Source organism: Elephantulus edwardii, unplaced genomic scaffold, assembly GCF_000299155.1.
Source record: "Elephantulus edwardii isolate Elephantulus edwardi_28Jun2011 unplaced genomic scaffold, EleEdw1.0 scaffold00051, whole genome shotgun sequence".
Lineage (NCBI taxonomy): Eukaryota > Metazoa > Chordata > Mammalia > Macroscelidea > Macroscelididae > Elephantulus > Elephantulus edwardii.
The window spans coordinates 13,499,125-13,526,759 of NW_006399801.1; the positions used below are offsets into that span (position 1 = coordinate 13,499,125).

The following is a 27,635-nucleotide window of genomic DNA, read 5'->3' on the forward strand; positions in this document are numbered from 1 at the left end:
ATGTCCCGCCCCCTTTCCTAGAGATGCTGACAGAACCAATCTGTTGTGCCTGTAAATTCTTAAAAACAACTCTTAAGACTAAAGTCTGTACTAAAAGTATTTTTGCATTTACAAACATCCAACATACAAATTAAAAAAATATATATACACATATACATACAGGTAGACATAAAAGGATCAATAAAAAGATTACCTCAAAATATCAATTAGGAAACGTTTAAAAATATGAGACATGCCCAAAGGGCAGAGAAATGGATTGTGTAAACTCCTTTAACTCTGGAATGTCATTAAATTATTAAACAAGGGCTCCACTTGTCACAGCCCCCTCCTCTGAGTTACTTTCAAGCAATTATTAAAATAATCAATTCAAAGTCTTGGAAGTAGAATTTGTTCTCAGACTGAATGGAGTGAGACTATCTCAGGTATACTTCACCCACACCTGGATTATCTTCCATTATTTCTTCTAGGATCTTGGGGATTACCTCCAGCTCCCTCAATTTCACAAATGGACAAACTGAACTGAGTTGTGTTAAGCACCACAGAGTTGGAACTAACTCATGGGTTACCCCAAAGCAGGTTTTCACAGGCAGCAAACCACATGGGAAGACTGTCTTTCCTTGCAGAGGAACTGATGGGTTCTAATCAGTTGGCAGCACAACTCCTTACCACTAAGCCACCAGAGCTCGGAAAGGCTAGGTGAAATGTCTAGGGTCACCTAGCAAAATAGGGAAAGGGATAGAGTGGGTAGGATATGGATCTCAATTCTGGGTACTGGTTGCTACATGGTATTTTAAAACTTCACATTTTTGCTCTTTTAGATCCACAGGAACGTTTAGAACTTTTGGAATCAGCATATCTAACACTTCTTAAGTTATTAAAGAGGATCTCAAAGACATTTATGACATATTTCTTTGAAATATTTTGACATGCTTTACCTTTGCTCTTACCACAAGTCTTAAAATAGAGAGAGCACTGAGATTTCATTCCTTTCCCTGGTCACAATGTTTCCTCTATTCAGGCCCTTGACTAGTACTGGAGGGGTGTGTCTGATATCCCCACTCAACTTGCTTGAGAGCTTGAGGAGGGATATGAGAATCCACATCTTAGAATGGAAGAGGCCAAATATGGCATCTGGGACTGCCAAAGAACGATTTCTCAAACCCTCTCTGGATGCCCCTGCTCCTTTGTGCAAACTTCGTTCCTGTGTGTCCCCCTCCTTGGCCTTCTAAAAGTCCTCCCTCCTTTCCTCTTAATCTGCCTCTTTGCTGCTCTCTTCTAGAGGCTGCTGGAACACACAGCGCAGGGTTCTACTTACTGAATACCACTGGCTGCTCCTGCTGTGAAACCTACAGAGGTGTTTTATTTTTCCCTTTTGCTCCCCATTCCCACTCCAGCCCAATTTAGAGACTTCCTTGAACTCACACCCACAAAGCACAGGAGACCTTGTTCTTAACTCTTCACCATCACATTTTAAGTTCTTGGCAGTAAAATGAAGTGGCAGAGAATTTTTCCTTCAGATTGTACCACCTTGAACACATCAACAGTACACTGAATGTGATCATGTGTCCCACACAAATCTGCACAGACTAGTCCACAGGAAAGCACTGGATCGATTCGACAGTTTTCTGTTCCTTTCCTTGGAGAATACTCTGTGGACCACAAATGGGCAAGGAAGGGTGAGGAGGAAGGACTCAGTAACAGCTTCATGCCAGGTTCAGTTAAACAGCTTTTGAATCATCTCATTATGTAACCATCCCCAAGGTCAACGTCCGACTCCGAGGTGTTGCTTTTCTCGGAAGGTGTGTCTTCGGACCACCAGCATTGTCCTGAGGAGCTGGCGTCAGGTGGCAGCGTCCCCGGCTCAGTGAAAAGGAGACAATCCTGGTCACTGTCCTCCTCGAGATCGACCGTCTCTTCTGGACTGTCTGTGTCACCATCATCATCGAGAACCCTCATAAACACAGAGTTTAAATCTACATTGAAGGCTACTCTGTCCCCAGACCCCTCGGAGATGCTGTCCTCCTTGGGGATGGGGTCCTGGGACACACTCTCTCTCCCTTTGTAGGCTTCACTCACATATTCCGACTGCCCAGGGCTGGGTCCTAACTCCAACGAGGCCTCAGCCTCAACCTCCAGCAGGTCTGGGTTGTCCAGCTCTGGATCTGAGTCTAGGGACCCTTCAACAGTGGAAGAGTTCGTGGAGGCCTGAAGCAGGGGCTTGGCGATCAGTCCGCGCGTGGTGTAGCCACCCGGGCACATCCTCAGGGCTGCTTCGTCCTCGCTGTCACTGTCATCACCGTAGCTGTAGTTCCACACTTTCTTCTTTCGTTTGATACAAATGACCTCCACGGTGTCCACTGCTTCCGACCGCTGTGGCTCAAGAATTATGCAGGCTGGCCACTTGTAAAAATTCTTAAAGACAAACAAACAAAAAAGCCTCTGTCAATTCTGAGTTTGGGTTCTTCAGCTTTTATACCATAAAACTCAATAAGCTTCACTGCATGATGGTGATGGGAGGGCCAACAGTCTATAACAGTGAACAGAAGACAATGAAAACATGGCAGAACTGATGTATGTGAATTATGGTGTTGGTCAAGAATGTCAGCTATAATTGGGGATTGCCAGAAGAACAAACCACATTTGTGCCACCCAAGCAGATATATGCACAGCCATGTTTATCGCAGCTTTTTTCACAATAGCAGAGTTGGAAACAACCCAAGTGCTCATCAACAAATGAATGGACAGAGAAGCTGTGGCATATTTACACAATGGAATACTATGCTGCATTGAAAAACAAGGAACTCATGAAATATTATAAAAAATGGGTGACTCTGGATGACATTATGCTGCATGAAATATCTCAGTCACGAAAGGACAAATACTGCATAGGGTCACTGTTGTAAAGCAGGACTGACATCAGGGTAAAGGAAGACAGAGAAGGAGGGGAGGAATGATGTATACTGCACTGAAACAGATGACAGAGAGGACTGTTTAAAAAGGATATATGATTAGGTTTTATTGTCATTACAGGAGTCCAGAATAAAGGGTGCACAGTGGAGGGAACTTGGGAGGAGGGATTGCATAACAATGAAAGAGTTTTTCCTTTTATTTTTCAAGGAGAAGAGTGAATTGAAGGGGTAGGGGTGGGCAGGGAGAAAAGTGCAACAATGAATTACTGGAAACCCTAAGGCTCTGTAAACTTTCATTAAAATTAATAATAAAAAATATAAAAAGGAAAAAAAAATTAGGTTGCTCCTTGAAGCTCTGTCTCACATACTTTGGGCATGTGGCCAGAAGGGTCCAGTCCTTGGAGAAGGACATCATGCTTGGAAGGATGGTGGGTCAGCAAAGAAGACGACAACCCTGGATGAGATGGACTGGCACAATGACAACAATGAAGGTAGATGTGTCAGAGACAGTGAGATTGGCTCAAGATAGAGCAGGGTTCAGAGTTCTTATCATAGGATCACCAAGAGTCATGGATGACTTGATGGCACATAACAACAACAACAACAACAACAACAACAACAACAACAAAGCAGTATGACTGGTGTTGAGATGAGTACAAAGAGGTACAGAACGTGGGGGCATGTCTGACCTCATGGGAAATTAGTTTTGTGCTGTGAATGCTGTTAACGGGGGCAATTCCCCTTTGTGAAGTTGGTAAAGGTAAGATGTGGCTGCCCCCTTGTTCTTTTTACACAGGACAAAGCAGTTCTTTGCCAGTTATATACTGGGATGCTGCAAGTGAGAGTCAGCTCAAAAACACTTAGCAGCAACGGTAAAGAAACCACGTCAAGACACAATCCAGTGAGCTGTTTCCAACTCATGCCAACCACAAGTGTTGCAGAGTAGAATTCTGCTCACAGGCCTTCTGAGGCTGTCACATTTCAGAAGCAGATTTCCAGGCCTTTCTTCCAAGGTGCCTTGGGGAGAATTGCTCCACTTTTCCACTTTTTGGTTAGCAGTTGAGTGGTTAACTGTTTGGACCTCCCAGGGACTCGTAACAGTAGATAGTGTTCACTGTTTGCCAGGCACTGTTCTTAAAAGAAAACTCAAACTCATTGTCTTCAAGATGGAACCAAAACACAGCTGAACCTTTAGTGGATTTTCAAAGGCTGTAAATCACACAGGAGGAGACGGTCCATTTTTCAACTGGTGGATTTAAACTGCCTGCCTTTGAGCTGGCAACATAACTCCTTACTCACTAGACCACTAGAGCTCCCTAAGCACTATTATTTGTTTTCTAGAAAGAGTATAAATAATTTTATCCTCAAAAGCACTCTACAAAGTGGGCTTAGTCTTCTATTCCTGTCCTATAGATGAGGAAATAAGGCACAGAGAAGTTAAAAGTTTGCCTGGGATCCATGAACACTATGTGGTAGCACTGGATAATAACCAGGCAGGCTGCCTACAAGAGCATGTGATCCTGATCTCTTCTCCTGATCTCTTCTCCTCTGTCTTCTGGCACCTCAAGGAAATAGCTCAATACAAGCTAGAGTTTATTCAACTGTGCACTGGGAAGACATACTTAAAGGGTGTCAAAGAACAAGTCACACTTTTTCCAAGAAGATAGCACCGAAAGCAAAGAAGGAAGCTCTGTCCCTCTCAACACTGAAGCCAAGGATTTAACTGAAGCAAAGGATTTAAAGGTCAAGAAGGCAGTCCTGAAGGGCACCCACAACCAAAGAAAAAAAGAAGATCTGCACGTCACCCATCTTCTGGTGACCTAAGACACCAAGACTCTGAAGGCAGCCCAAATACCCCAGAAGAGCACCCCAAGGAGAAACAAACTTGACCACTACGCCATCATCAAGTTTCCCCTGGCCACTGAGTCAGCCATGAAGAGTCAGCTATGAACACACTTGTGTTCACTGTGTATGCCAAGGAAAACAAGCACCAAATCAAACAAGCTGTAAAGAAGCTCTGTGACAATGATGTGGCCGAGGTCAATACCTTGATTAGGCCTGATGGAGAGAAGAAGGCCAGTGTTCAACTTGCTCCTGACTATGATGCTTTGGAAGTTGCCAATAAAATTGGGATCATCTAAACTGAGTCCAGCTGGCTAATTTTAAATATACATTTTTCTCATGCACAGAAAAAAAATCCCCTACAAAGCAAGTCACAATGGGGCAAAGGGTAAGGTGGATAGTCACCAGCTTTCTGGAATAGCCATTGGAACCTTCCTGTGTAATACTACTAGGTCTGTATCAACCTCACCTAGGTTAACCTTCTGCACACCTGCTCTTCTCATTCCATACAGGCTCAGCCTCAGGAAGATACTTCCAGAGAGTATCTGGTAGATTGGAACTGCATCCCTTTGTGTGGGACACAATTTTCTTATTCCTAAGCCACCAGAGCTCCCTTCTAAAAGTCTAGACTACATTATGGATGGTGAAGAGATTGAGATAGTTAACAGTTTTAGTTTACTTGGCTCCATAGTCAACACTCTTGGTACCAGCAGCCAGCAAATCAAGAGACGAATTGCATTGGGAAAGTCAGCTATAGGGACCTCTCCAGAGTACTGAAGAGCAACAACGTCGGGCTGGAGACTAAGGTATGTCTGATCCAGGCCATAGTCTTTGCAATTGTGTGCTATGTGTCGAAGAGCTGGGCAGTGAATAGGGATGACAGAAAGAGAATTGATGCTTTTGAGCATTGGTGCTGGAGAAGAACATACCATGGACGGCTAGGAGAACAAACAAGTTTGTCCAGGAGAAGGTGAAACCAGGCTGCTCCTTGGAGGCAAGGATTCTGAAGCTTCGTCTGACATATTTTGGGCATGTTGCAAGGAGGGACCTCCTTGGAGAGGGACATCATGTTTGGGAGGGTGGAGGGACAGTACAAGAAAGGAAGCCCCTTGGTGAGATGGATCAATCCAGTGATTGGGGTAATGGGAATAGGCGTGTCAGAGACAGTGAGGTTGGCACAGGATAGAGCAGGGTTTAGGGCTCTTGTACATAGGGGTCGCTATGAGTTGCAAGCGACTTGAAGGCATATAACAACAACAACTAATAATTAGCAACTATATATTAATACTAAACTTAAAAGATCAAGAAAATAAATGCAATAATTGGAAAAATGAATAAAGTCAGATAAAGCTAAACAGTTGCATTCATTATTGTTAGCTGTTGCTGAGTTGGCTCTGATTCACAGAGACCCTACGTAAAACAGTCCGATCCTATGTCATCCTCACAATAATTCTTGTAGTTACTGTCAGTCCATCTCCTTAAAAGTCTTCAAATTTTTCTCTGACCCTCTATGTTTCCAAGCATGATGTCCTTCTCCAGGAAGTGGCCCCTCTTGACAACACACCCAAAGTATGTGACACAAAGTCTCATCATTCTTGCTTTCAAGAAGCACTTCTGCTAAGATAAAGTTGTTTGTTCTTTCTAGCACCTGTAGTATACTCAGTATTCTTTGTCAATACCACAATTCAAAGGCATTAAGTAGATGTACTAGCAGACTACAAAATAACAAGCATAATCAAGAAAATACGGATTTGAGGTCTAATAAAGGAAAAGATTAAGTAAACACATTGATAAAATCAGAAATTGCAAAGGAGAAGCAGTGGCACATGAGAAAGGATTTGATAAGTTAATAAATTTAACAATTAAATAAATGAGCACTTAAAAATCTCAAAATGTAAGGAAGGATCCAATAATAAGCAATGGGTCCCACTAAGGACCCAAGTAAGCAGCTCAGTAGGTGAGAATGGAAGAAGAAATCATAAAGAGGCACTTGGCCTTGATGGATGAACTGGAGAAGGTGAATAAGCATTCTTTTTTTTTTTAAATTTTATTATTATTTTTGTATGTGTGTGAGTGTACCGTCAAATCAGATCTGGCTGGTACAGGAGGAGATCGTCCCTCCTTCCGCGGCAGAGCATCTGGTGGATTTGAACGGTGCACCTCTGGGATTGTAGTTGCAGCTCCTTGCCACTAGGCCACCAGAGCTCCCTGTGAATAAGCATTCTAACAACCAAACAATACATTATGTCAAAATGCAAACTGAAGGGGTGGATTGGCCACTTACTTAATGAAGTATCATCAGAACAAAATTTAGGCAATATCTCTCATTAGCATACATGTAAAGTCCTAAATAAGATTTTAGAAAAAGTGCTATAAAACTACTATTTCTAGGATTTGCATACTTTGAAAAATGCAAAAAAAAAAAGCAAGGTAAATACAGGCAATGAACACGAAAGATACGTCTCTAATAATTATCTTAATAGATGTTTCTATTGGGTTAGTCTTATTTTTCTTATTGACTCATGGTAATTCTTTAAAAAGTTTAGATACCAATTGTTGGTGAATTATTTTTTACATATCTTTTCTCCAGTTTGTAGGCTATCATTTTACTTTATGATATTTGATGGAAAGAACTGTAATGTAAAAAGCCTCTGTTTTTATAGTTTATAGCTTTTGTCTTGTATATTTGGAAAAAAAGTTGTCCTTATTCAAATGTTGTTAAGTGCTGTCAAGTTCATGACTGATAGCAAGTCTATGAACAACAGACTGAAACCTTGCCCTATCCTGAGCCATCCTCACAGTCTCCATTTGCTCAATTCCATTGTTGCCATCACTGTTTCTATCCAGATTTGGAATGCCTTACAACCTGAGCAGCTAATTTTTTTTTGGTTTGTTTTTCATTCTACTGAGCAGTATTCCAATGTGGTTCAGAGTTTCCCAGGATCTGTTATTTCAGAAGTTAATGATCATTCCTGCTTCTTAGTCTGGAAGCTCCACTGAAACCTGTTCACTAGGGGTGAGCCTGTTGGTACCTGAAATTGGTGGCACAGCTTCCAGCATTACAGCAATATACAAGGCACCACACTATGGTAAATTTGATAGATGAATGGTGGCCAAGGTGTCTAATAGGGAGAAGACAGAATCTTCTATATTGCCTTCTAAACTTTCACAGTGTGAGGTAGGAATCCAATTTCATTTCCTACTATATTGATGACATTCATTGATTAAACCCTCTACTCTCTGCCAATCTATAATATCCATTCTCCTATAAATCAAGTTTGTTTTCATATAGGTGGTCTGTTTCTGGGCTCCCTATTTGATTACTCATAGCCATTCATAGTGATCTTCCAGATTAGAACAGAGTTGCCCCACATTTTCCAAGGTTGCCAATCTTTACAGAAGCATACAGTCACATCTTTCTCCTATGGTGTAGCTGGTGAATTTGAACCACCAAACTTTTGGTTACCAGCTGACCCCTTAACCATTGCTCTACCAGGGTTCCTCTTCATTTAACTAGGCCTTTGTTAATGTCTTTCAAAAGAGTTTGATAATTCTCCACAAATGGCTTATATATCTGTTATTTAGTCCTTAGCTATTTTTAGAATATTTTTTGTTGCTATTATCTTTTAAAAAATTGTATTATTCTATTTATGTAAGATTAAAAATCAGGTTAAATGAATCTATCTTGTTAGAAATCAGGATGCTCTGATGGCATAGTCACTGCTAACCCAAAGGCAACATTATTCTGGCAGGATGAACCCACCAATGGCCCCAAGAGAGAAAGATGAGCAATCTCTTGTGTGATTTATAGTCTCCGAAACCCAACAGGAAGTCAGCTAGGAGTCGGCTCAGACTCAATATTAGTGAGTTGATTTGCCTTTGGAGAGGGCAGTAACCAGAAAATGGAAGGAAAGGGGCATCTAGGTTGTAGATAATATTTTATTTCTTCATCTGCGTATGAGTTACATGGATGTGTTCAGTTTGTGAACTGTGCACTATGTGAACTATGATCTGTGCATTTCTTGGATGTTGAAAAATCAACTTCACATTTATTTTCTGATTGCTGTGAGTATATTAAAATACACATATTTTTTAATTGCTTTTGTATTTAACACATTTGCTGAACTTTCTTTTTAATCCTAATATTTTACGTGAATCTGCGGTGTAATGGGCTTATTGTTTAAAATGGCTTTCCCAGCCCATTACCCTTGACTTTGCCACATGGTTTGGTGGGAACATGCAAATAGGATGCGTTTGTCTATCCAAAAGGGGATTGGCAAGTTTCACCATTCTACCAGGTTTAAGTTGATCAAGTTCAGTGGCAGAAATCTGGGACTCTCACTACCAGCAAGGAAGAGGAAGTAGGGAGTGTAGGGTGTACAATGCACAGCCTACGGGCCAGAGATTCCTGTGCTTCTCAGACCGGGGCCTCCAGAAGAGCAGCCTCAGAGGAGAACAAGGGACTAGATGTGAGAGAGGGCTGATCTCAGACCATTAGCAATGGAGCCAGAGCAGAGGCCTTTGCCCAAGCTTGCTGGAGGACTTGAGGGAGAAAAGTCTTAATTAACAGGACTAACAGAGCTTTGTAACACTGGCGTAAAGTTTCAAGGTTGACATGGAAGGCCTGTGAGTATGCTTTAGAAGATGTCTTGACTGAGATATGTTGTCAACATGAATTATAACCTGTTAAATCCACTAATAAATACCATAATTGTAAGTATGGTTCTGCGAGGTCTGAGTAGCTATTGCAATAAATTTTGTACCAAGCACAGCAGAGGGCAAGGTGCTGGAATTCGTAGTAGAAGGAAGTAAGGGAGCGTGGGGGACATGTCTGATGTTGTGGAAATTGGTTTTGTGCTACAGATGTTCGTGATGAAGATGGTTCCCCTATCTGGAATCAGCAGAGGTCAGCTATGGCGGTTTCACAGTGCCTTTGCTCTTTTTACAGTTCATTTGCATATTTTACTTAGACAATTATACTATTAGTAAACAATAATCATTCCTCCTGCCTATCAAACAGGATTTATTGTTTTGTTCCTTTTTATATGCTCAGTCTCTAGAACATGTTGGCACTCAGCAGATGCTTGATGAATAATTGTTAAATTCAAGAAAATGAACAAAAGATGCTGGTTAAAATTTTAACAGCTATTATTCACACACACAAACACAATAAATATGGAGTGTTGTTTTAATAGTGCTAGGATTTTTTTTAAAAAAACAAAATAAAACATAGAATAATGAATTTTAATAGAGAAATAATAGGGGCATTATGGAGGACCCTCAACTAGGTGGATTGACATTGTGATTGCTGCAATGGGCTCTTGTGTGTCAGGAAGCGTGAGTATGCCACAGAATAGGGCAGAGTCCAGATCTTTTTGTTCATAGGGTCGCTATGAGTCGTACTCAACTTGAAGGCACCTAACAGCAACAACAATAACAACATCTCCTCTTAATACATGAGCTTAACACAATAATAAGAATAATTGCCAATGACATGCAATAAAGGTCCAACTGAAGGAGACAGGAACTCCAGAAAGATGTAAGAAGAGGGTTGATAATGAGTTTAGGTAACCAGGTTGGAAGACGTGACTAGGAAGAAGACACATGATAAATGACAACAGTGAGAAGTGAGATAGAACAGGATTCACCTAAGATCTAAAATATGTTACACTGCAGATAAAAAAAAATACTCACTTTTAAATAAAAGGCAGACAAAATGCGGGAGAAAATCTATCACACTTCATAAAACACACCCAAATGACAGCTAGGTTCAAACATTAACTGTAATTAAAATCTCCCTAAAGAGACTCCTTCCCAAGTACCACCATGCCCCCCACAACCCAAACAAATAGAAACAACAAGAGTATAATCTTATCAATCAGGTAGGGACATTTAAATAAATGGATGCTGAAAAAGATAACAGAATATGGTGAATGATCTGTTAAAACACAGAAACATATTTTTGAATGAAAAGTTACAAAACTACTGAAAAAGGACAGCACTAACTCGTTGCTGTCAACTCAAATTCCAACTCATAGAGATCCTATAAGGCAGAGTAGAACTGCTCCAGAAGGTTTCCAAGGCTATAAATCTTTACAGAAATAGACTGCCTCATCTTTTCCCCTTGTAGCTGTTGGTAGATTCCAACTGTGGACCTTTTGGTTAGGAGCCCACTCTTTAATCCATTGCTCCACAAGTTCTCGTAAAGAAAGCAATAGGATAGGGAACATCATAAAATGATGGCTCTAAAGCAGTTGAGCAGGTTTTAGGAATAGGTAAGATTAATACCCAGGAGGCCCTGGTGGTACATATAGTTTGTATTTGACTATTAACTGAAAGATTGGTAGTCCAAGCCCATTGAATGGCACCACAAAAGAGAGGCATAGTGATTTGCTTTAGTAAAGATTATAGCCAAGAAGACCTTATGGGGCTGTTCTACTTTGTAGAAGGCGATGGGCTAGTTTTGCCATTCCATCAGGTTGAAACTGAGTTGGAATTGACATGAACTGAAATTGACTCAACATATTAATACAAATGGGAGAAACTATATGGGGCTATGAAACTCAAGATGTGAACAAAAGTAGGACAAATTATTAATCTAATGTCAGCAGGGCTTTGGAGAAATGTGTACAACTATGCAGTACCACTGATACTATACATGGGATTTTTTTTTTCCTTAAATCTACTCTGTGTATATATTCAACCAAAATAGTTAAAATTAAAAACATAATCTGTCTAGGATGTTCACTAAATGATCACAGAAAGAAAGAAGGAAATTGAAGTGCCTTATAGCTGAGAGATTGTTAAGGGAAAAATGATACCTTAGTATCATTAATTCTAGTGACAGAGTAGTAAGGAGTTGTGTTGCCAATTCAAAGGCATGTGGTTTGACTCCACAAGCTAATCTGCAGGAGAGAGATGGAAATTATTCCATGCAAATTATTGCCTCTTAAAACTGGAGGGTCAACTATGGGTCAGGTCAGTTCTGACTCTATAGTATACAGCAACAACAAACAACAAGTGAACATTTAAAAGTAAAACACAAAGTGTCAAAAGAAAACATAAAATGCATGCATATACATATAATGGGGAAAATGTTTATAGAGGGAAAAAACTCAGAATGGTATATAACCCATAGGTATTTTTAGGAAATGGGATTTTCCTTTTTGAAAATGTTTAAGTTAACATGACAAAATAAATACAGAATTAAAACAAATAAACTACATACCAAAGCAGCGGGAAAATGTTTCTTTAAGCATATATAACCAATCCTTTTCATTATTATTATGCTGCTTACGAAGAAGACTACTATTAAAAACACACTGATTATTCCTCCTATATAGGCAGACTCTGACGACTCTGTTGATGAAACAGGAAATAACAGGATTTCAAAATAAACCCAGAAACCAAACACAGATGGGAATATAGGCACATTAATCTGACAGTGGCAGGTAACAATGAAAAGAAATTTTGAAAAACCAGTTTCACATAGTAAATATGGAAGAACTAGGAAACAATCTAAGTACAGGTATATTCTAAGATGATAACGTGACAGATTTTGTTAATTTTAGAAATTAATTTAAATTTGTAATTATGTTTTTATAAATGCACTGCCAAGTGTGGCAGCTACTAGTCACATGTGGAAATTTAATTTTGAATTTACAAGTATTATGTTAAACTCAGTATCTCAGTTATACGTGCCAAGTTTCAAATGCTTAATGACTATTTGTTGGTATGCACTGCAGGCCAGGAGAAGAAGAAAAAAGGGAGTCAGCCCGAAAAAAAAACACACCCCAAACAACTGGGTCATTGTGTGGCTGGGCTTTGCTAAGCCACGACTCAAGTCAACAGTAGAGAGCGCTCGCCTTGCCCTGCTGAAGTTCCCTTTCCTCTCCTGATCAAAACCTTTTTGGAAAATTTCAACTCTTTTTTCCTGTCAGTCCAACCAGACTTAGAAGAAATTGGTAGTTATGTAACTAAATCCAGTGTCAAGCCACATTGCTTGGCATCAAGCAGATTCTGATTTATGGTGAGCCCATGTATAACAGAACCATGTTCTAAAGGATTTTCAATGGATGGGTTTTTTGGGACGTAGACTGTCAGGCCTTTCTTCCAAGGCACCTCTGTGTGGATTTGACTCTTGAGCCTTTCCGCTAGCAACCATGTATGTGAACCATTTGCACACTTAGAGACTTCATTTAAAACGTAAACTTAGTTGACATCAAACTAATGCTGACTCGTGGCACCTCCACGTGTGTAGGAGTTGAACTGTGCGCCACAGGGCTTCCACAGCTGTTGCAGCCTTTCAGAAGTAGATTGCCAGGCCTTTTTTCTGAAGTGCCACTGAGTGTCGACTGTTTGCCTTTTGATTAGTGGTTAAACACTTAGCCATCTGCAATACTCAAGGGCTCCTTTGACTGTCTTGGGTGATGACAAAAGAATGGACTCTGAGATAATCTTTAAACCTTAAATCAAAACGTCACCTGGTCAGTTTTAAACCAACAGTTTAGCTCAATTAGTGAAAACTGTCTAAGCACTGTACTCTTTTAAAGAAAATTGACATGGGATCAGACTGACAACAGCACCTTGAAAGGTTAGAGACAACAGTATAGGGGACAGTGCATTTATGTACATGGGGAACAATTTGGAGAAGGAGGAGGAGGCTGGCAATACCTTTTGAAAAAGGTAAGCAATGTCACTGAATTATATATGCAGACATTGCTGAAGTGGCCTATGTTCTGCTTTGTGTATTTTCAACAACAACAATAAAAGAAGTAGATCACCATAGCTTTCTTCCAAGGCACTTTTGGTAGATTCAAAGTGGCTGTAGCTGAATGCCACACCCGGATTCTCCTTTATGTTCTAAGCACAGCTTAATGTTTCTTTTGTAATTTACAAATACGCCATATCACTTACAAGTCACTGCCTTGTACATGTCACTGTAGTAAATCAGAGGATTAAAGGAACTTTGATTGGGCCTGGGAGATTCAGAAGGGCTTCTTGGGGAAAGTTACATAGAGATTCACTTTTAGTTAAACTGTTCCTTCCTGTGAAACTAATCAGCAGTGGAAGCTCTCAAGCAGGCCTGACTGTTCTCACCGCAAATTTCTCCATGAGGCATACAGTGCAGACTCATGCTGTTTACTGTTAAAAGTTTTCAAAACAGAAGGGATTTCTGCCTTTATCAAGGACTATGTTGTCTATATTGGCAAGATTCCCTTTCATCCCTGAAAGACCACATCTTTATACACTGTAACCCAACCTCACTGTAGATGATATTTTACCCTCTCATGCCCTATACACAGTTAGTTGCTTTATAAGACCTTCATCCTGAAGTACTTGGTTTGGGCTAAGGACACACAAGGTTGTTCCTGGCTTGTATTTCACTACTAATCAAAAGGTAGGTAGTTTGATAACTTCAGGAATGCTACAGAAGAAACACCAGGATTTGTTTCTGTGAAAATTGCACAGTTCTATTCTGTAACTACTCTGTTCTACTCTGTAAGTGGAGTTGTCATGAGTCAAAATCGACTTGATAGCAATGTTGTTGTTATGTGCCATCAAGTTGCTTGTGAATCATAGTGACCCTATACACAACAGCTATGAACCTTTTCTGATACTTAGCCAATCTCACTGTCTCTGACACACCTTCCCTCAATACCCCAGATACTGTGTTAATACATCTCATCCAGGGTCTACCTCGCCTGTGCTGTCCCTTCACTCTTCCAAGCATGATGTCCTTCTCTAAGAACTTGTCTCTCCTGGCCACAAGCTTCAAAATCTTAACCTCCAAGGAGAGAGACATGGTTTCACCTTCTACAAGACAGACCTGTTTGTTCTTTTGGCGGTCCATAGTATGTACAATACTCTGCTCCAGCACCACAATTAAAAGGCATCAATTCTTCTTCTGTCATCCTTAGTGTCCAGCTCTTTGATTCAAATAAAGTAATTGCAAAATTACATTACATGGTCTGGATCAGGCACACTTTAGTCCCTAGATAGACATCACTACTCTTAAGCACTCTGGAGAGGAGCCTGGCATCAGACTTTCCCAATGCAAGTCGTCTTTTGATTTCCTGATTGCTGGTGCCAAGATTGTTGACTGTGGAACTAAACCAGCTTAAACTGTTAACAATCTCAATCTCTTCCCCATCTATCATGATCCTGCCAATTGGTCCAGTGGTGAGAATCTTTGTCTCTTGATGTTGAGCTTCAATCTGAAGACTACAGTCCTTGACTTTCTGCAGCAAACACCTCAGGTCCTTCTCAGTTTCAGCAAATAAGGTTGTGCCATCTGCATAATGCAGATTGCTGATGAGTCTTCCTCCAATCCTGATGCCATATTCCTCCTCATAAAGTCCAGCCTCACAAATGATAGCAATAGGTGGGGTTATTTTTGGAAGAAAATACATCACTGAAGTCCATTTGTTGTTGCTGAGTACTATAGAGTCAGAATCGACCCATAGCTGACCCTCCAGCAGGTTTTCAAAGGCTGTTGGGAGGAGAATGCCCACCCTTCCTTTCTGGAGCAGCTGTGGCCCGCAACTTCATGCTTTTGGGATTGCAGAGCATGTTCTTGCCACTAGGCCACCAGAGCACCTGGGCCCCTTGAAATAAAGGGAAGGTTTCTTGTTCCTCGCCTGTTATGACAACATACTCTTACATGACTCCACCACTGTGGAGGTTACAACAGAAAACACTGTCAGTGACATGCCTTTATTGGAAGACATACTTTTAGAGCTCTAGGACTTTCAGTATGAATTTCAGAAACAAACATACCTGATGGCTGGCCAGGAAGAAGGATGCACTTTAAAGGAGATCTTACTATTTTTCCTAGGTTCTGAAGCTCAAAATAAACAGACACACAGTGGTTGGTGTTTGGAATTAACTTCTCAATGACATAACTGAAACTTTCAGACATGTTTCCATTTATCTTGACCTCATGCTGTAAAAATAATAAGCACAAATCAGTAAGCTCTCTAGCAAGAATTGAATTGAGGAGCAGACTCTTACAGACTGAATTGCATGCCTCACCCCTCAAACGTTCTGGAACCCAAAATTTCCCAAATATTTGTTGGGGATGGCGCCTTTTGAGAGCAGGGTTTTCTTGTTATGTTAATGAGGCCATATCCAGGTTGGATGTATCCTAAACCCAACCCATTCTGGGTGATGTAATAGGGAGAATAGAAAGGGACAAGGGATCTCAAATGGCTGGAGGGAAGACACTGTCAGGAAACAGTCAAGGAACTGTCAAGGAGACAAAAAGCTTCCCCAGAGCTAACAGTCCCTCCCTAAACCCAATGCTCTCAGACTTCAGGCCTCCCTAAATGAATGAGCTCTCCTCTCTGCCTCCAATTTGCCTTATCCTGTATTCTTAAATTCTTTCTAATGACCAAGACATCTTTCATCAAGCTCACAACTTTCATATTGCTAAACCCAATAATCCAATCAAAGTCCTTTCCTACTGTGCCCCATTTGCAGCATTTGACATTTATCTCTCTCTTTCTGGAATTTTTTCTTGGAATTGGCTTCCAGGATTATCACTCACATCTCACTCTCCAATGCCAATTGCTCCTTCTGGCACTCTTTGGCGGTTCCTCCTTCACTTGTCATGGTAGTGTTTGGTTTACCGACTCACAATGACTCGTCTTACTGATCATTTTCTGGATCCCCAAATCATAGGGTGCCCTAGGGATCTTGGCACCTTTACTCCCTGGCAATCACACTTGGTCTCAAGACATTCAATTCACACCAAGAAACCAACACTCCTCAAAAGACTCCCCATGGACATTGATCTGACCAGCCAGAATTTCTGCCCTCAACCTTCAGTATCTCCTCTTAAATGCCTCACAGGCATCTCAAATTTAACAGGTCCAAAACAGAACTACTGATTTCCACCAACCCACCTGCCCAACCTAAGCTTATCCCTATTTAATTCATAGCAACTCCATTCATAAAGTGGTTTGTACTGCAAGTTTGAGGAGTCATAACGCTTCTTTCCCACCTCTGATCCATCTGGAAATATTGTGAGGTCTACTTGCAAAATATAATCTGACTATCCCCACTAGCACTTGGTAGAAGCCATAATCACCTTTCACCTGCATTATTACAGCATCAGCCTCCTCACTGGTCCCTCAACCTCCACCTTTAACCCCTGTGCTCTACTCTTAACATAACAGCCAGGATGACCTCTTAAAGCCTTAGGCCAGATGATGTTGCTCACTTACTTAAAGTTTTTAATTGTTTTCTACCACATTCCAAAGACTCTGGCCCAGACTGTCCATGAACCAACCCAAGACCTCTCTGAATCATCCTCCTTCCCGCTCAGCAGATCCACTTGGCCTCAGAGCCTTTAGACTTCCTGTGTTGTTGTTTTTTTCCCCTGAAACACAATTGCCCTATACATCCCATGGGCAGGTTGGTATATCTGCAAGCATTTTTCTAACTGGTAAAGGGCTACACAAACATAAGCAGCTAGCTGTTACACCTGGGTACACTGGTGCACGCCCACACCGCTCATTTCTATAGCTTCAGAAATGGAAAGAACAGATGGCTGAAGATCCAGGTTTCTCTGGCATTACGGTCACTCCAAAGGTAGCGTCTTTGTGGAAACCAAACCAAGCCCATTGCTGCAAAGTTGTTTCTGACTCATGGCAGTGTTTCAGCGCAGAATTGCTCTGCAGGCTTCTAGGCAGTGCTGGTGGCCTAGGCTGTGTGGACATGAGCTGCTAACCTCAGGGTGGCACTGCTCTGGCAATTTGAATATTTTCTCTGAGGGAGAAAGACGAACAGTCTCTTCCCTTGTGATTTAAATAAATAAAGCTTTGGAAAGCCCATGGAGGGTCAGCTATGAGTGGGTTCCAACTTGACAACAACACGGTCAACAAGGGTAGGGATTCTTGATTGTAAACTTTACAGAAACAGACTGCCTTATTTTTTTTTTCTTGTGGTGCCACTGCGTCAATGTTTAGGTTAGCAGCCTATCAACAACGATGCCAGCCAGGGACTGCATGGTGGAAACTAGGTGACATAGCCATGTGTGAGGCTTGGAGAGGCAGAGAGTAAGCCCTTTTCACATGCAGCTCAGTCAATTCATCCCCCAGAAGAAACTCTTTGAAATCTGGCTGCTCTCCCTGTCTACCTGACACTCGTCCCTTCTGCCTGCTCCCTGCTGTCATGTATGTGTGACTTATTCTTTATAAAGCCCACACTGTGAAGCTAAATCAATACATATCAGTAATGAAGATGGAGATTTTGTTCCTCAATTAAAACCACCCCAAAGTTCCAACCTTCCAGCTGTAGTTGTGCAACGACAAATTTCTTTTTAAAAAGGAGAGTCCAGGGTGTTCACTACCAGTTCAGAAACCAATACTATGTTTTGAACCCAATACTACGTTCTCACTTACCTTTTTCACAATTGCCTCTGACTTTTGCTCAATGGTGAGTGACAAATAACGCTGTACGTTTCCCACACTGATTTTTTCAGGAATGGGGAACGGAAATTTCATTGTCACATTAATGTGGTCTGTAAAGCCAAGAATCTCAAAGTCCGGTGGGTCCAAAGTCATTGCTTAGGAAACAAATTCAGAAATCAGAAATAAATCCCAAATATTAGTCAATGATGGTATAACCCTTATACACCTCCCTTTATCATGATACAGCCCACTTCTTTACAACTATTTTATTTTTAATCTATTGCTCTAGTAGTTGCACTTGTTTTCATTGTTACTACTCTTTTATTGGTGACGAGCTAGAAATGATACACATTACTTGTTTAGTATTAGCCCAAGACACTGTGATGAAGCCAGTAACTTTCCCAATTTTCAGTCTCTATTATAAGCGCAAAAAAGAAGGAAAAAAATCATATTTCCATATAATCATCATCACCATCATCATCATAATCACTACAGACATTTCAGAAAAATATAGGTGAGTGATTATTCCTGAATGTGGTTAATCATTTTTGGTGTTTTGTATGTAAATACACTGTTTTTGTGAGTTGCCATCAAGCCAGCAGCCAGTTCCTGGAGCTTGGATGCACCATGGAATGATATATTGTCTGATCGTGCCCACCCCTTGGCTGCTTACAGATTAGACTACTGTGTTCCATAAGCTTTTCACTGGGGAATGTCCCACTGACAGGTAATGGCTGCACATGAGCTGCTTTGGATGCAGCTCAAACTTCGGTGTTCTGCATGGAAAACCACTGAACTACCATTGACCTCTATAAATAAACACACACCCCAAAATATATTCATGTATATGCATGCATACATATATATGTAGTAAAAAGCTGGTTTCCAATCCCAAAGGCACACAGTCAGAATCCATCAGCTGCTCTGTCAGTGAAGGATGGGCAGTCTCCTCTCACATGATTAACAGCCTCTGAAAACCCACTGGAAGGTCAGTTATGGGTCAGTTCTGACTTGATGGCATACAACAGCAATACATGTAAACGTATACACCCATGTTGGAGCTCTGGTGGTATAGTCCAGAGCATAATGTACTCTTAACCAAAAGGCTGCATGACTCTGGCAGTTTGAACCTACCAGCTGTTTCTTGGGAGAAATATGTGCAGACTATTTCATTAAGATTGACAGTCTTGGAAACCTAATGAGGGTTATGAATTAGAAGTGACTAGATAGCACTGAGTTTGTATTATATATAGGTATCCCAATCATTCCCATACCTCATTTAATAATATTTTATAAACATGAATAATTATTTATTGATATCAGAAAGTGGCAAAACATGGCCTATAGATGAGATTTCTGCATAGCCTAGGAGCTAAGAATTTTGGAGGGGAATTTGATAAAAATATAAAGAATAATATGTGACAGAGACTAAATGTGGCCCATACCATCTGAAGAACTGCTTGTCTGCCCATTAATATCTGCTGGTCTCTTGACTACATTAGCACTTTTTATGGCTGATTCTATCCCACTATGTGGCTATACTACAATTTAGTTTGTTGTTTAGAACAGTTAGATGGTCCCTAATTTTCCTGAATAACATACGCATGTTAACGAATAAATCCTTTGAGTTTTTAAATTCATCCTTAATTATTTCTCTAGAACAGGTTATTAAAGATAAATTAGAGTACCAGATGTTAATGTTTTTAATCCTACTAAGATTTTAGAGTGTCCTACTAGATCCAGGTCTTGATATGCATCAGAGAGCTGGATAATGACTGAGGATGACTGAAGAAGAATTGGTGCTTTTGAGCTGTGGTGCTGGAGAAGAGTATTGAATATACTATGAACTTCTAAGAGAACAACCAGGTCTGTCCTGGAGAAGGTGAAACCACGCTGCTCCTTGGAAGCAAGGACTGTGAAGATTCATCTCACATACTTTGCGCATGTTGCCAGGAGGGACCAGTCTATAGAGAAGGACACCATGGTAAAGGGACAGTGCAAGAGAAGAAGACCCTGGATGAGATGGATTGACTCAGTGATTGGGGTATGGGGGTAGACGTGTCAGAGACAATGAAACTGGCTCAAGATAGAGCGGAGTTCAGAGCTGGGGCTGCAATGAGTTGTAGGTGACTCGAGGGCACATAACAACAGCCACCAGATCACACTCTCTATATTGCCTCTTTATCTGATTATTGATGAATGTGTAACATTTTTCATTTTGATGGATAAAAATTGCTATCTGAGTTCCATTTTGTTATGCTTTCTTTCATGGCCTGAATAGTATGATCTTGAAACTGTGCTATTCTTTACTATACAAGTACACAGAGACCACCAATGTCAGCTCTCTCTCTCTCTCTCTCTCACACACACACACACTCTCTCTCTCTCTCTTCCAGAAAATCTCCAAAGCATCCCACAACGGTGGTTCAATGACATTTTGCTAAGCACATATATAGGGGCATCCACTCACATCCTCTATAACAGGGAGATGCAAATCAGTTTGTCCTTGGAAACAGGATATAAATCAGGAAGTTGAGAAAACATTAGAACCTGGCTGAAGGATGCTAAAAATTGGCTTGAAGCTGTGTTGTAAGGGGAAAACATACCAGAGCAAATGCAAAAATTTTTAAAAGTAGTTATTCGGCACACTATGTAAGAAGGAAAACACACACAGAAAGGATGCAGTGACATTCTACCCGAATTAGGTTCTCTGTATTTTTTTGGTAAATATACATGGTATAGAGTTCATATGGAGCTGTGCTGCTAACCTTAAAATAACCCTCTTTGGGGGTTCAAAACTGCCAGCGGCTCTGAGGAAGAAAAGTCGTCTTCTCCTATGTGATTGCAGCCTCCACAAGCCCACTGAAAAGTCAGCTGGAGAGTATGGCAATGAATTGAATGTTGAGTTTGCTTTGCTTTGGACCCTGACTGCCCGGTGTAGATCTTTGTTCTACGCTACTTTAGTCTGGGCTATGGGATGGGGATGGAGTTGCAGTATTAATGGAACAATGGTCAAAGAGTGTGACAGGTCACAGAGGCCACCTGAACCTCATTCCTGTTCAGGTTGTGAAATGAACAGTAAAACAGAAGTGACTACTTACTGAACCTTTGCCTCAGATGGCATTTTTGTAATCTCTTGCAGAGAAGAGATTAGGATTTTAATTTTCAAATAAGAAAACTGAAGCTCAGAGAGGTAAAGTAACTTGCCCCTGTTACACAGCTAGTAAGTGCCAAGCCAGGCGGTGAACCTCAATTTGAGTTTGAGACCCTTCTGCAGACCTTCCTATCTCATGGCAGAGAGGATCATTTCCTTCAGAAGGAGGAGGATGAAAAAAAGACAAGAAACACAGATTAACTCACTGTTCATGGCCAAGAAGAAACTGCCCATGCAGCTGAGCAGAGCAGAGTTCCCTCTGAACGCCACGACTTTGGGGACATAGGTCTCACCAGTGCTGGTCCACAAATTCGTCAGGTTGCAAAACGGTCTTGTGATATTTGTGCAGTCCTCAACAACCTTCATGTCTTCCTTTTTACTTTGAAAGGAAAAGGCATGAAAAAGGCTATCTTTAGCAATCATGCAATGAGAATCACCATGACATGTCTGACTCATTTCATGTCCTTTCAGACTCTGCTCAGATAGATATTCACTGTATCCAATCATCTTTCCTGAGGCATTTTATGGAAAACAACACATACATATTTCCATTTACTCTTACTTCCTTTCCTCCCCAAGGCAAGGACTTCCTTGTTCATGGCTGGAAATCAGGCATGTAGCAGGTGTAATTCATTCCTGGGTGAAATGAATCAACCTTGTGTCTAATGAAGTGGCCTCAGGTCTCCTGGTTCCTGCAGGACAATCACGGATGTATTTTCTAAGACCCCTACTTCCTGGCAAAAGACCAAACCAGCCAGGCTGATTTGGGGAATAACACAGACGTCTGATCTTCTGAGTCCCAGGATATGTGTGGCAGCAAAATGAAAAGGGAAAAAAAAAAAGTAAAGCTTTTGCAGACATCAAAGAGAAACTTGGAAATCCGAAGTGTGTGTACATTTTCATTGAAATTAATAATATATTTTTAAAAAAGGAAAAAAAGAGAAACTTACACACACACACCCACACACCCCTGCCATTACAACTGTTCGAAGACAAATAAGTGAGCAACAAAGAGTCACCAGTTCAAAGCAGCAGCTTGTGAGGGTCAGACATGAGAGAGAGCCAAAGAAAGCTCTCTGTCCATTGTGTCGTGAACCCTGTGGCACTTTGAAGGAGGGATATTGTTCCAGAGGCATTGAGCTCTGCGTCCAAGTGTCACAGGTGGTGGCAGCTATGTCAGACTTTGAATCCAGGCCTGTCTAAGTCTCAGCCAGGTAGCCTCCTAGTGTGCCTGGGGTCTCCCCAGGTAAAGAGCAACATAAACCACCAATAGGATTCTCAGACCTTTGGACCCCTGACCTCAGGAATGCAGGACATTTTTTTGTTGTTGTTATTTTTAAAAATTTTTTTTATTTTTAATTTTTTTAATGTAGGACTTTTAAATGTTTACACTCACAAAAGCAGAGAAATAATTACGAAACTGGAAAAACAAGTATTTTGTTTGTAGGGCATTCGATCTGTAGAAACTGCCTTTATGTACATTTTGTCAAAATCAGCTTTGGATTATTAAAAGCATTCAATTTATTTTAAAATGGCTGGGTGTTTTGTCTTTGACTATCTAGGTCTCTGATTTTTCCCCCCTCTCCCTTTTAAACAAACAGAAAAGAAAGAAAAAATAAATACAGCTGTGAAGAAAAACCGTTGCTGTCCAGTCAGAACTGATCCATAGTTGACTCCAGGAGGTTTGCAAGGGTATAAATCCCACGGGAGGGGACTGCCCATCTGTCTCCCTTGGAACAGCTGGTGGATTCAAATCACCAGAGAGTTACAGCCTTTGGTTAGAAGCACAAATCCCTATGGACTAGGTCACCAGAGCTCCCTTAATCTAGTTCTAGAATAAGTAAATATTTCTTTCCCCACTTCCCACACAACAGAAGAGACTGCCGAGTAAAAAAATGAAACGTGAAACCAACCTCATGACTGTGTACCATAATGAATAGTGAGTTGGTACAATCGAATGGTTTTTAAATTCCCATGACAAGACTGACTGGAAATTTCGCTGCGTCATTCTGAAAATACAAGGCTCGCGTGCTAAATCTAAAGTGAACATAAAGAAAATAAACACAAATTAATTGAAACCTCAGGTTATTTTGGGACACTGTTTAAGTGTATGTTGGGACCTGGGGCCCACCAAAGAGTCTGGAAGCCTGGAAACACAGGAAGAAAACAATTAAGGGAACTGAATAAGAATAGCTAATGAGAAACATATTATCTGTGAAGATCATCTTAAGAAGCTGGAGATTGGCATGTAATAAACAGAGTCTGGATGGAGGGACAATGATCTTTGCCTCTCAGTGGAACATCTGCCCAAAATAAGTCAGTCTCAGATACATGGAGTTATTCTCTGTCCTCTAGCTGCCTCTCATTTTTTTTCCAACTCAATTCCCAAATCTTCCATCAAGTCCTCCTTTAGCAGCTCAGTTCATGCAAATTTGCCTTCTTCTGAATCCCTCACTACAGAAGGGACTCTCCCAAGCCCCCTGCTACTCAGTGGATTTCCACTCACATTGAGCTTGTGGGACAGAGAAAAATGGCCTGGAGCATTTCTAAGGTTTTAATCATTAAGGAAGTAGACTGCCTCATTTTTCCACTCAGAGTGCCCAAGGGGCTTGAACCACTGATCTTTTGGCAAGCAGCAGAACTCTTTAACCTCTATGCCTGCTCTACAGAAAGTGCTATCACTGAGTGGCTTCTTGAGACTGTAAATCTTTGCAGAAGAAAACTGTCCATCTTTTCCCTTGCAGAGGGGCTGGAAGATTTGAACTGCCCATTTTTCAATTAGCAGTCCAATATATTACACACCAGAGCAGGAAGAGAGGACGTATATAATGTGGGCCTTTTGGCTGGTAGCTGTTATTGTGTACATCTAGTTGGATCTGACCCACAGACCTCCGGCAGGTTTTAGAGGCAGTTAATCGCATGGGAGGAGATTGTCCATTCTTCTCCTGTGGAGCAGCTGGTGGACTCAGACTGTGTGCCTGTGGGATTGCAGTGCAGCTTCTTGCCCCTAAGCCACCAGAGCTAGACCTACACTTTCTAGGTTTTTAATCCTCACTATATGCCAAAGTAGGTACTATAACAGACCCATTTCACAGACTGAAAGGGAATTATGCAGTGTTATGCAGCTATGAATGTTGTTGTTAAGTGCTGTTGAGTTGTAGACAACTCATAGCGACTTGCGTGACTTTTATCCTCTCTCCAGATTCATAGGGTTTCCGGAGGCAAGCTATTTATGGAAGTGGATGCCACTCCTGCTTCCAAGCTTGTTTTAATAGGGGAGCTCCACCAAACACTGTCCACCATGCAGCTATGAATAGGCAGAGTCAAAACAGACTCTAAAATCACACTTAAAATCCTGCCTTACGTGGCTAGGTTTCTAACATCATCTAAGTTTCCTGTGGTTAGGATCTGAAGGACCTTTGCTTCACGGCTCCCAATTTATTTCCTAGGTCCCTCAAGTGTTCAACACACTAAATTAAAATATGGCTTCTAAATCTTTTTGTTTTGCTTATCTATGTCTCCACATTCCTCTGGGAGTAAGAATACTCAGTTCAATACTCTTTTAAGGGTTCTTAAATTAATTCGTGTATTAATTTCTCACAATTATATGAGGCATAAGTGAAAATCACAGCTGGCTAATTTGAGTTCCTTTTACTAGAAAAAACTTTTTGAGAAAAAGGATTCTAATAAAATAGGCAACAGATTTGAGATGAGAGGTCAGGTCCCCCATATTCTTCTGGGATACACTCTGGATGGGTGCCCTGACACTCCGATACTTAAACAAAATTAAAATGGAGAAAACGGCTTACCACGAAAACTGTATGATGTACCAATCACGAGGCCAATGTACACTGGGAAGAGGAAACACACGTCAGAAACATGACACAGCTTTTTCTGGACTCAGCCTCGAAATGCTGTTCTAAGTCTGGGATCATGTTACACACACACATACACTAACAATGGGTTGAGGTTTCTTGCACTAAAATAATGTTCAATAAAGTCTCCCTAGGGGTCATCCTGGCTACCAGCGGCCGAGGAGTGTGTTCCTGAGTGAACGCCAGTCAGGACCCATTTGGGAGCTAGCATTAACAATAGGGGTTAGGGTAGTTGAAAGGCTACTGAAAACTTCTCAGAATATGAATAAGTATGCATATAATTAACAGACATTAAACAAAGGCCAGCATTTGCCTGCCAGTTTCCTTTTGCTTTTGTGGATTGTGTATTGCCACGATTCAGGAAGCTACAGGCCAGCAGAGTCATTCCTGACAGACAGGTTTCAGCAAAATGTCCAGAGTCAGAAAGACTGAGAAGAAAGGCTTAGTGATCGACTTCTTCTGAAAATTAGTTACTGAAACTCCTATGAATCACAACAGAACTCTGCTTGATATAGTGCTGGAAGATGAGCTTCATAGATTGGAAAAGGCACTCAAGATACACAGAGTGTAACAGTGGCCTTGAGCACACCAGCGATCACGAAGTTAGTGCTAGGCTGGACAACTGCAAGCGTTCTAGGCAATGTTTGTTCTGTGTTCCTGGGGCGGCCATGAGTCAGAGCTGAGTCGATGACAACTAACAGAAACAGAGGATAAAGAGATTTACCAGTGGCAATGGAGGGGCAATAGGGAGTGTGGTAATGGGATTTGGTGGTGGTCAACCATTGGTATGGGTGGACATTATGGAGATCACAGTGACATGGGAGGGGGCTCAGTAGGCACAGAGCAAGGGAAGTGTAACATCATGGAGAACTGTCCCACCCAGTGTATACATAAGTTCCCTACTGCCAAAGCACAGCAGATAATGCAGTGATGCAGAAATATAATTAGGTTAAAAAAAAGGCATGGGTAAAAGGACTATTTTTAAAAAGGAAAGGATATTAAAAGTTCAAATCAAAGGCCAGAACAGACTTTCCAGGTTAGCTGATGTGGGAGGGAGGAGATAAGAGATTGGTCATTTGTCCAAATAAAGGTGTAGGGAAATACACTCCATTTTAGATTATAATAAAGGTATTAAGAGAAATCACTCTTCAAATTATACATTAGTAGTAATACTGCTAGGAGAACAAACAGGTTTGTCCTAGAGAAGGTGAAGCCGGAATGCTCCTTGGAGTCAAGGATTCTGAAGCTTCGTCTGACATACTTTGGGGATGTTGCAAGGAGGGACTGGTCCTTGGAGAGGGACATCATGTTTGGCAAAGTGGAGAGACAGCGAAAGAGAGGAAGACCCTCGATGAGATGCATCGATTCTGTGACTGGAGTGGTGGGAATGAGTGTGCTGGAGACAGCGAGGTTGGCACAGGATAGAACGGTGTTTAGAGCTCTTGTACATAGGGTCACTATGAGTCGCAAGTGACTCGATGGCACATAACAACAACAGCAAGTAGTAATGAAAATAGTAATAACTATAAGATGATCCTCAACCAGGACAGGATAGGGTTCAGATCTATTGTTCATAGGATTGCAATAGGTAATGCTTGAGTCAATGGCATCTTTTAACACCAACAATAAGCTATGATTCCAATCATGACTAAGCTGTCTGGTATCCCGATTTGTTTTTCTGAAATTTACAAAGGAGCAGAAACCTGTACTGAATTTAAACCATTAGAAGGGGCTTTCTATTAACTTTCTGTTTGAATCTTGACAGGGCGGACATGGTCCTTCAGTCAGGGACATCAGTCTGTGGTCCCCTCGACACAAAAGTAGCACTTACCCCAGGGATGCAAATTAAGAGGCATTCTGGCCTAAAAGCATCTTCATTACTTTAAAAAAATTCTTGTTCCATTTACAGTAACATCTGAAAAGACATCAATCAAGAAAATGAAGAGAGAGATGCAAATCAAACAAATATATCATCTTACCCTAATAAGAATAGCAAAATTCAACAAAGCAGCAAACAACAAATGCTGGCAAGGTTGTGGAGGAACTGGAACCCTTATTCACTGCTGGTGGGAGTGTAAAATGGTGCAACCACCATGGAAGGCAGTATGGCGCTTTATCAAAAAGCTGGAAGTAGAAATATCATCGGACCCAGCAATTCCACTACAGGGAATATACCCCAAAGAGACCATAACTGCCACCCAAACAGATATATGCACACCCATGTTTACTGCTGCTTTGTTCACAAGAGCAAAGATTTGGAAACAACCCAAGTACCCATCAAGAAACAAATGGATAGAGAAGCTGTGGTATATTCACACAATGGAATACTATGTTGCATTGAAAAACAAAGAACTCACGAAATATACAAAATGGTTGATCCTGGAGGACATTATGCTGAGTGAAATATCTCGGTCACAATAGGACAAATACTGCATAGTGC

General features: G+C 41.1%; 1 protein-coding gene across 1 annotated transcript; it reads right to left on the reverse strand.

Moving 5' to 3' along the window:
• Positions 1-1,734: 1,734 nt before the first annotated feature.
• IFNAR2 (interferon (alpha, beta and omega) receptor 2) lies at positions 1,735-27,067 on the reverse strand. The gene is given in 9 exon segments (XM_006886794.1): positions 1,735-2,412; positions 11,980-12,110; positions 15,531-15,696; positions 18,158-18,321; positions 21,527-21,699; positions 23,234-23,357; positions 25,130-25,171; positions 25,785-25,889; positions 26,968-27,067. Coding segments are annotated over 9 exon segments (1,683 nt in total).
• Positions 27,068-27,635: the final 568 nt, after the last annotated feature.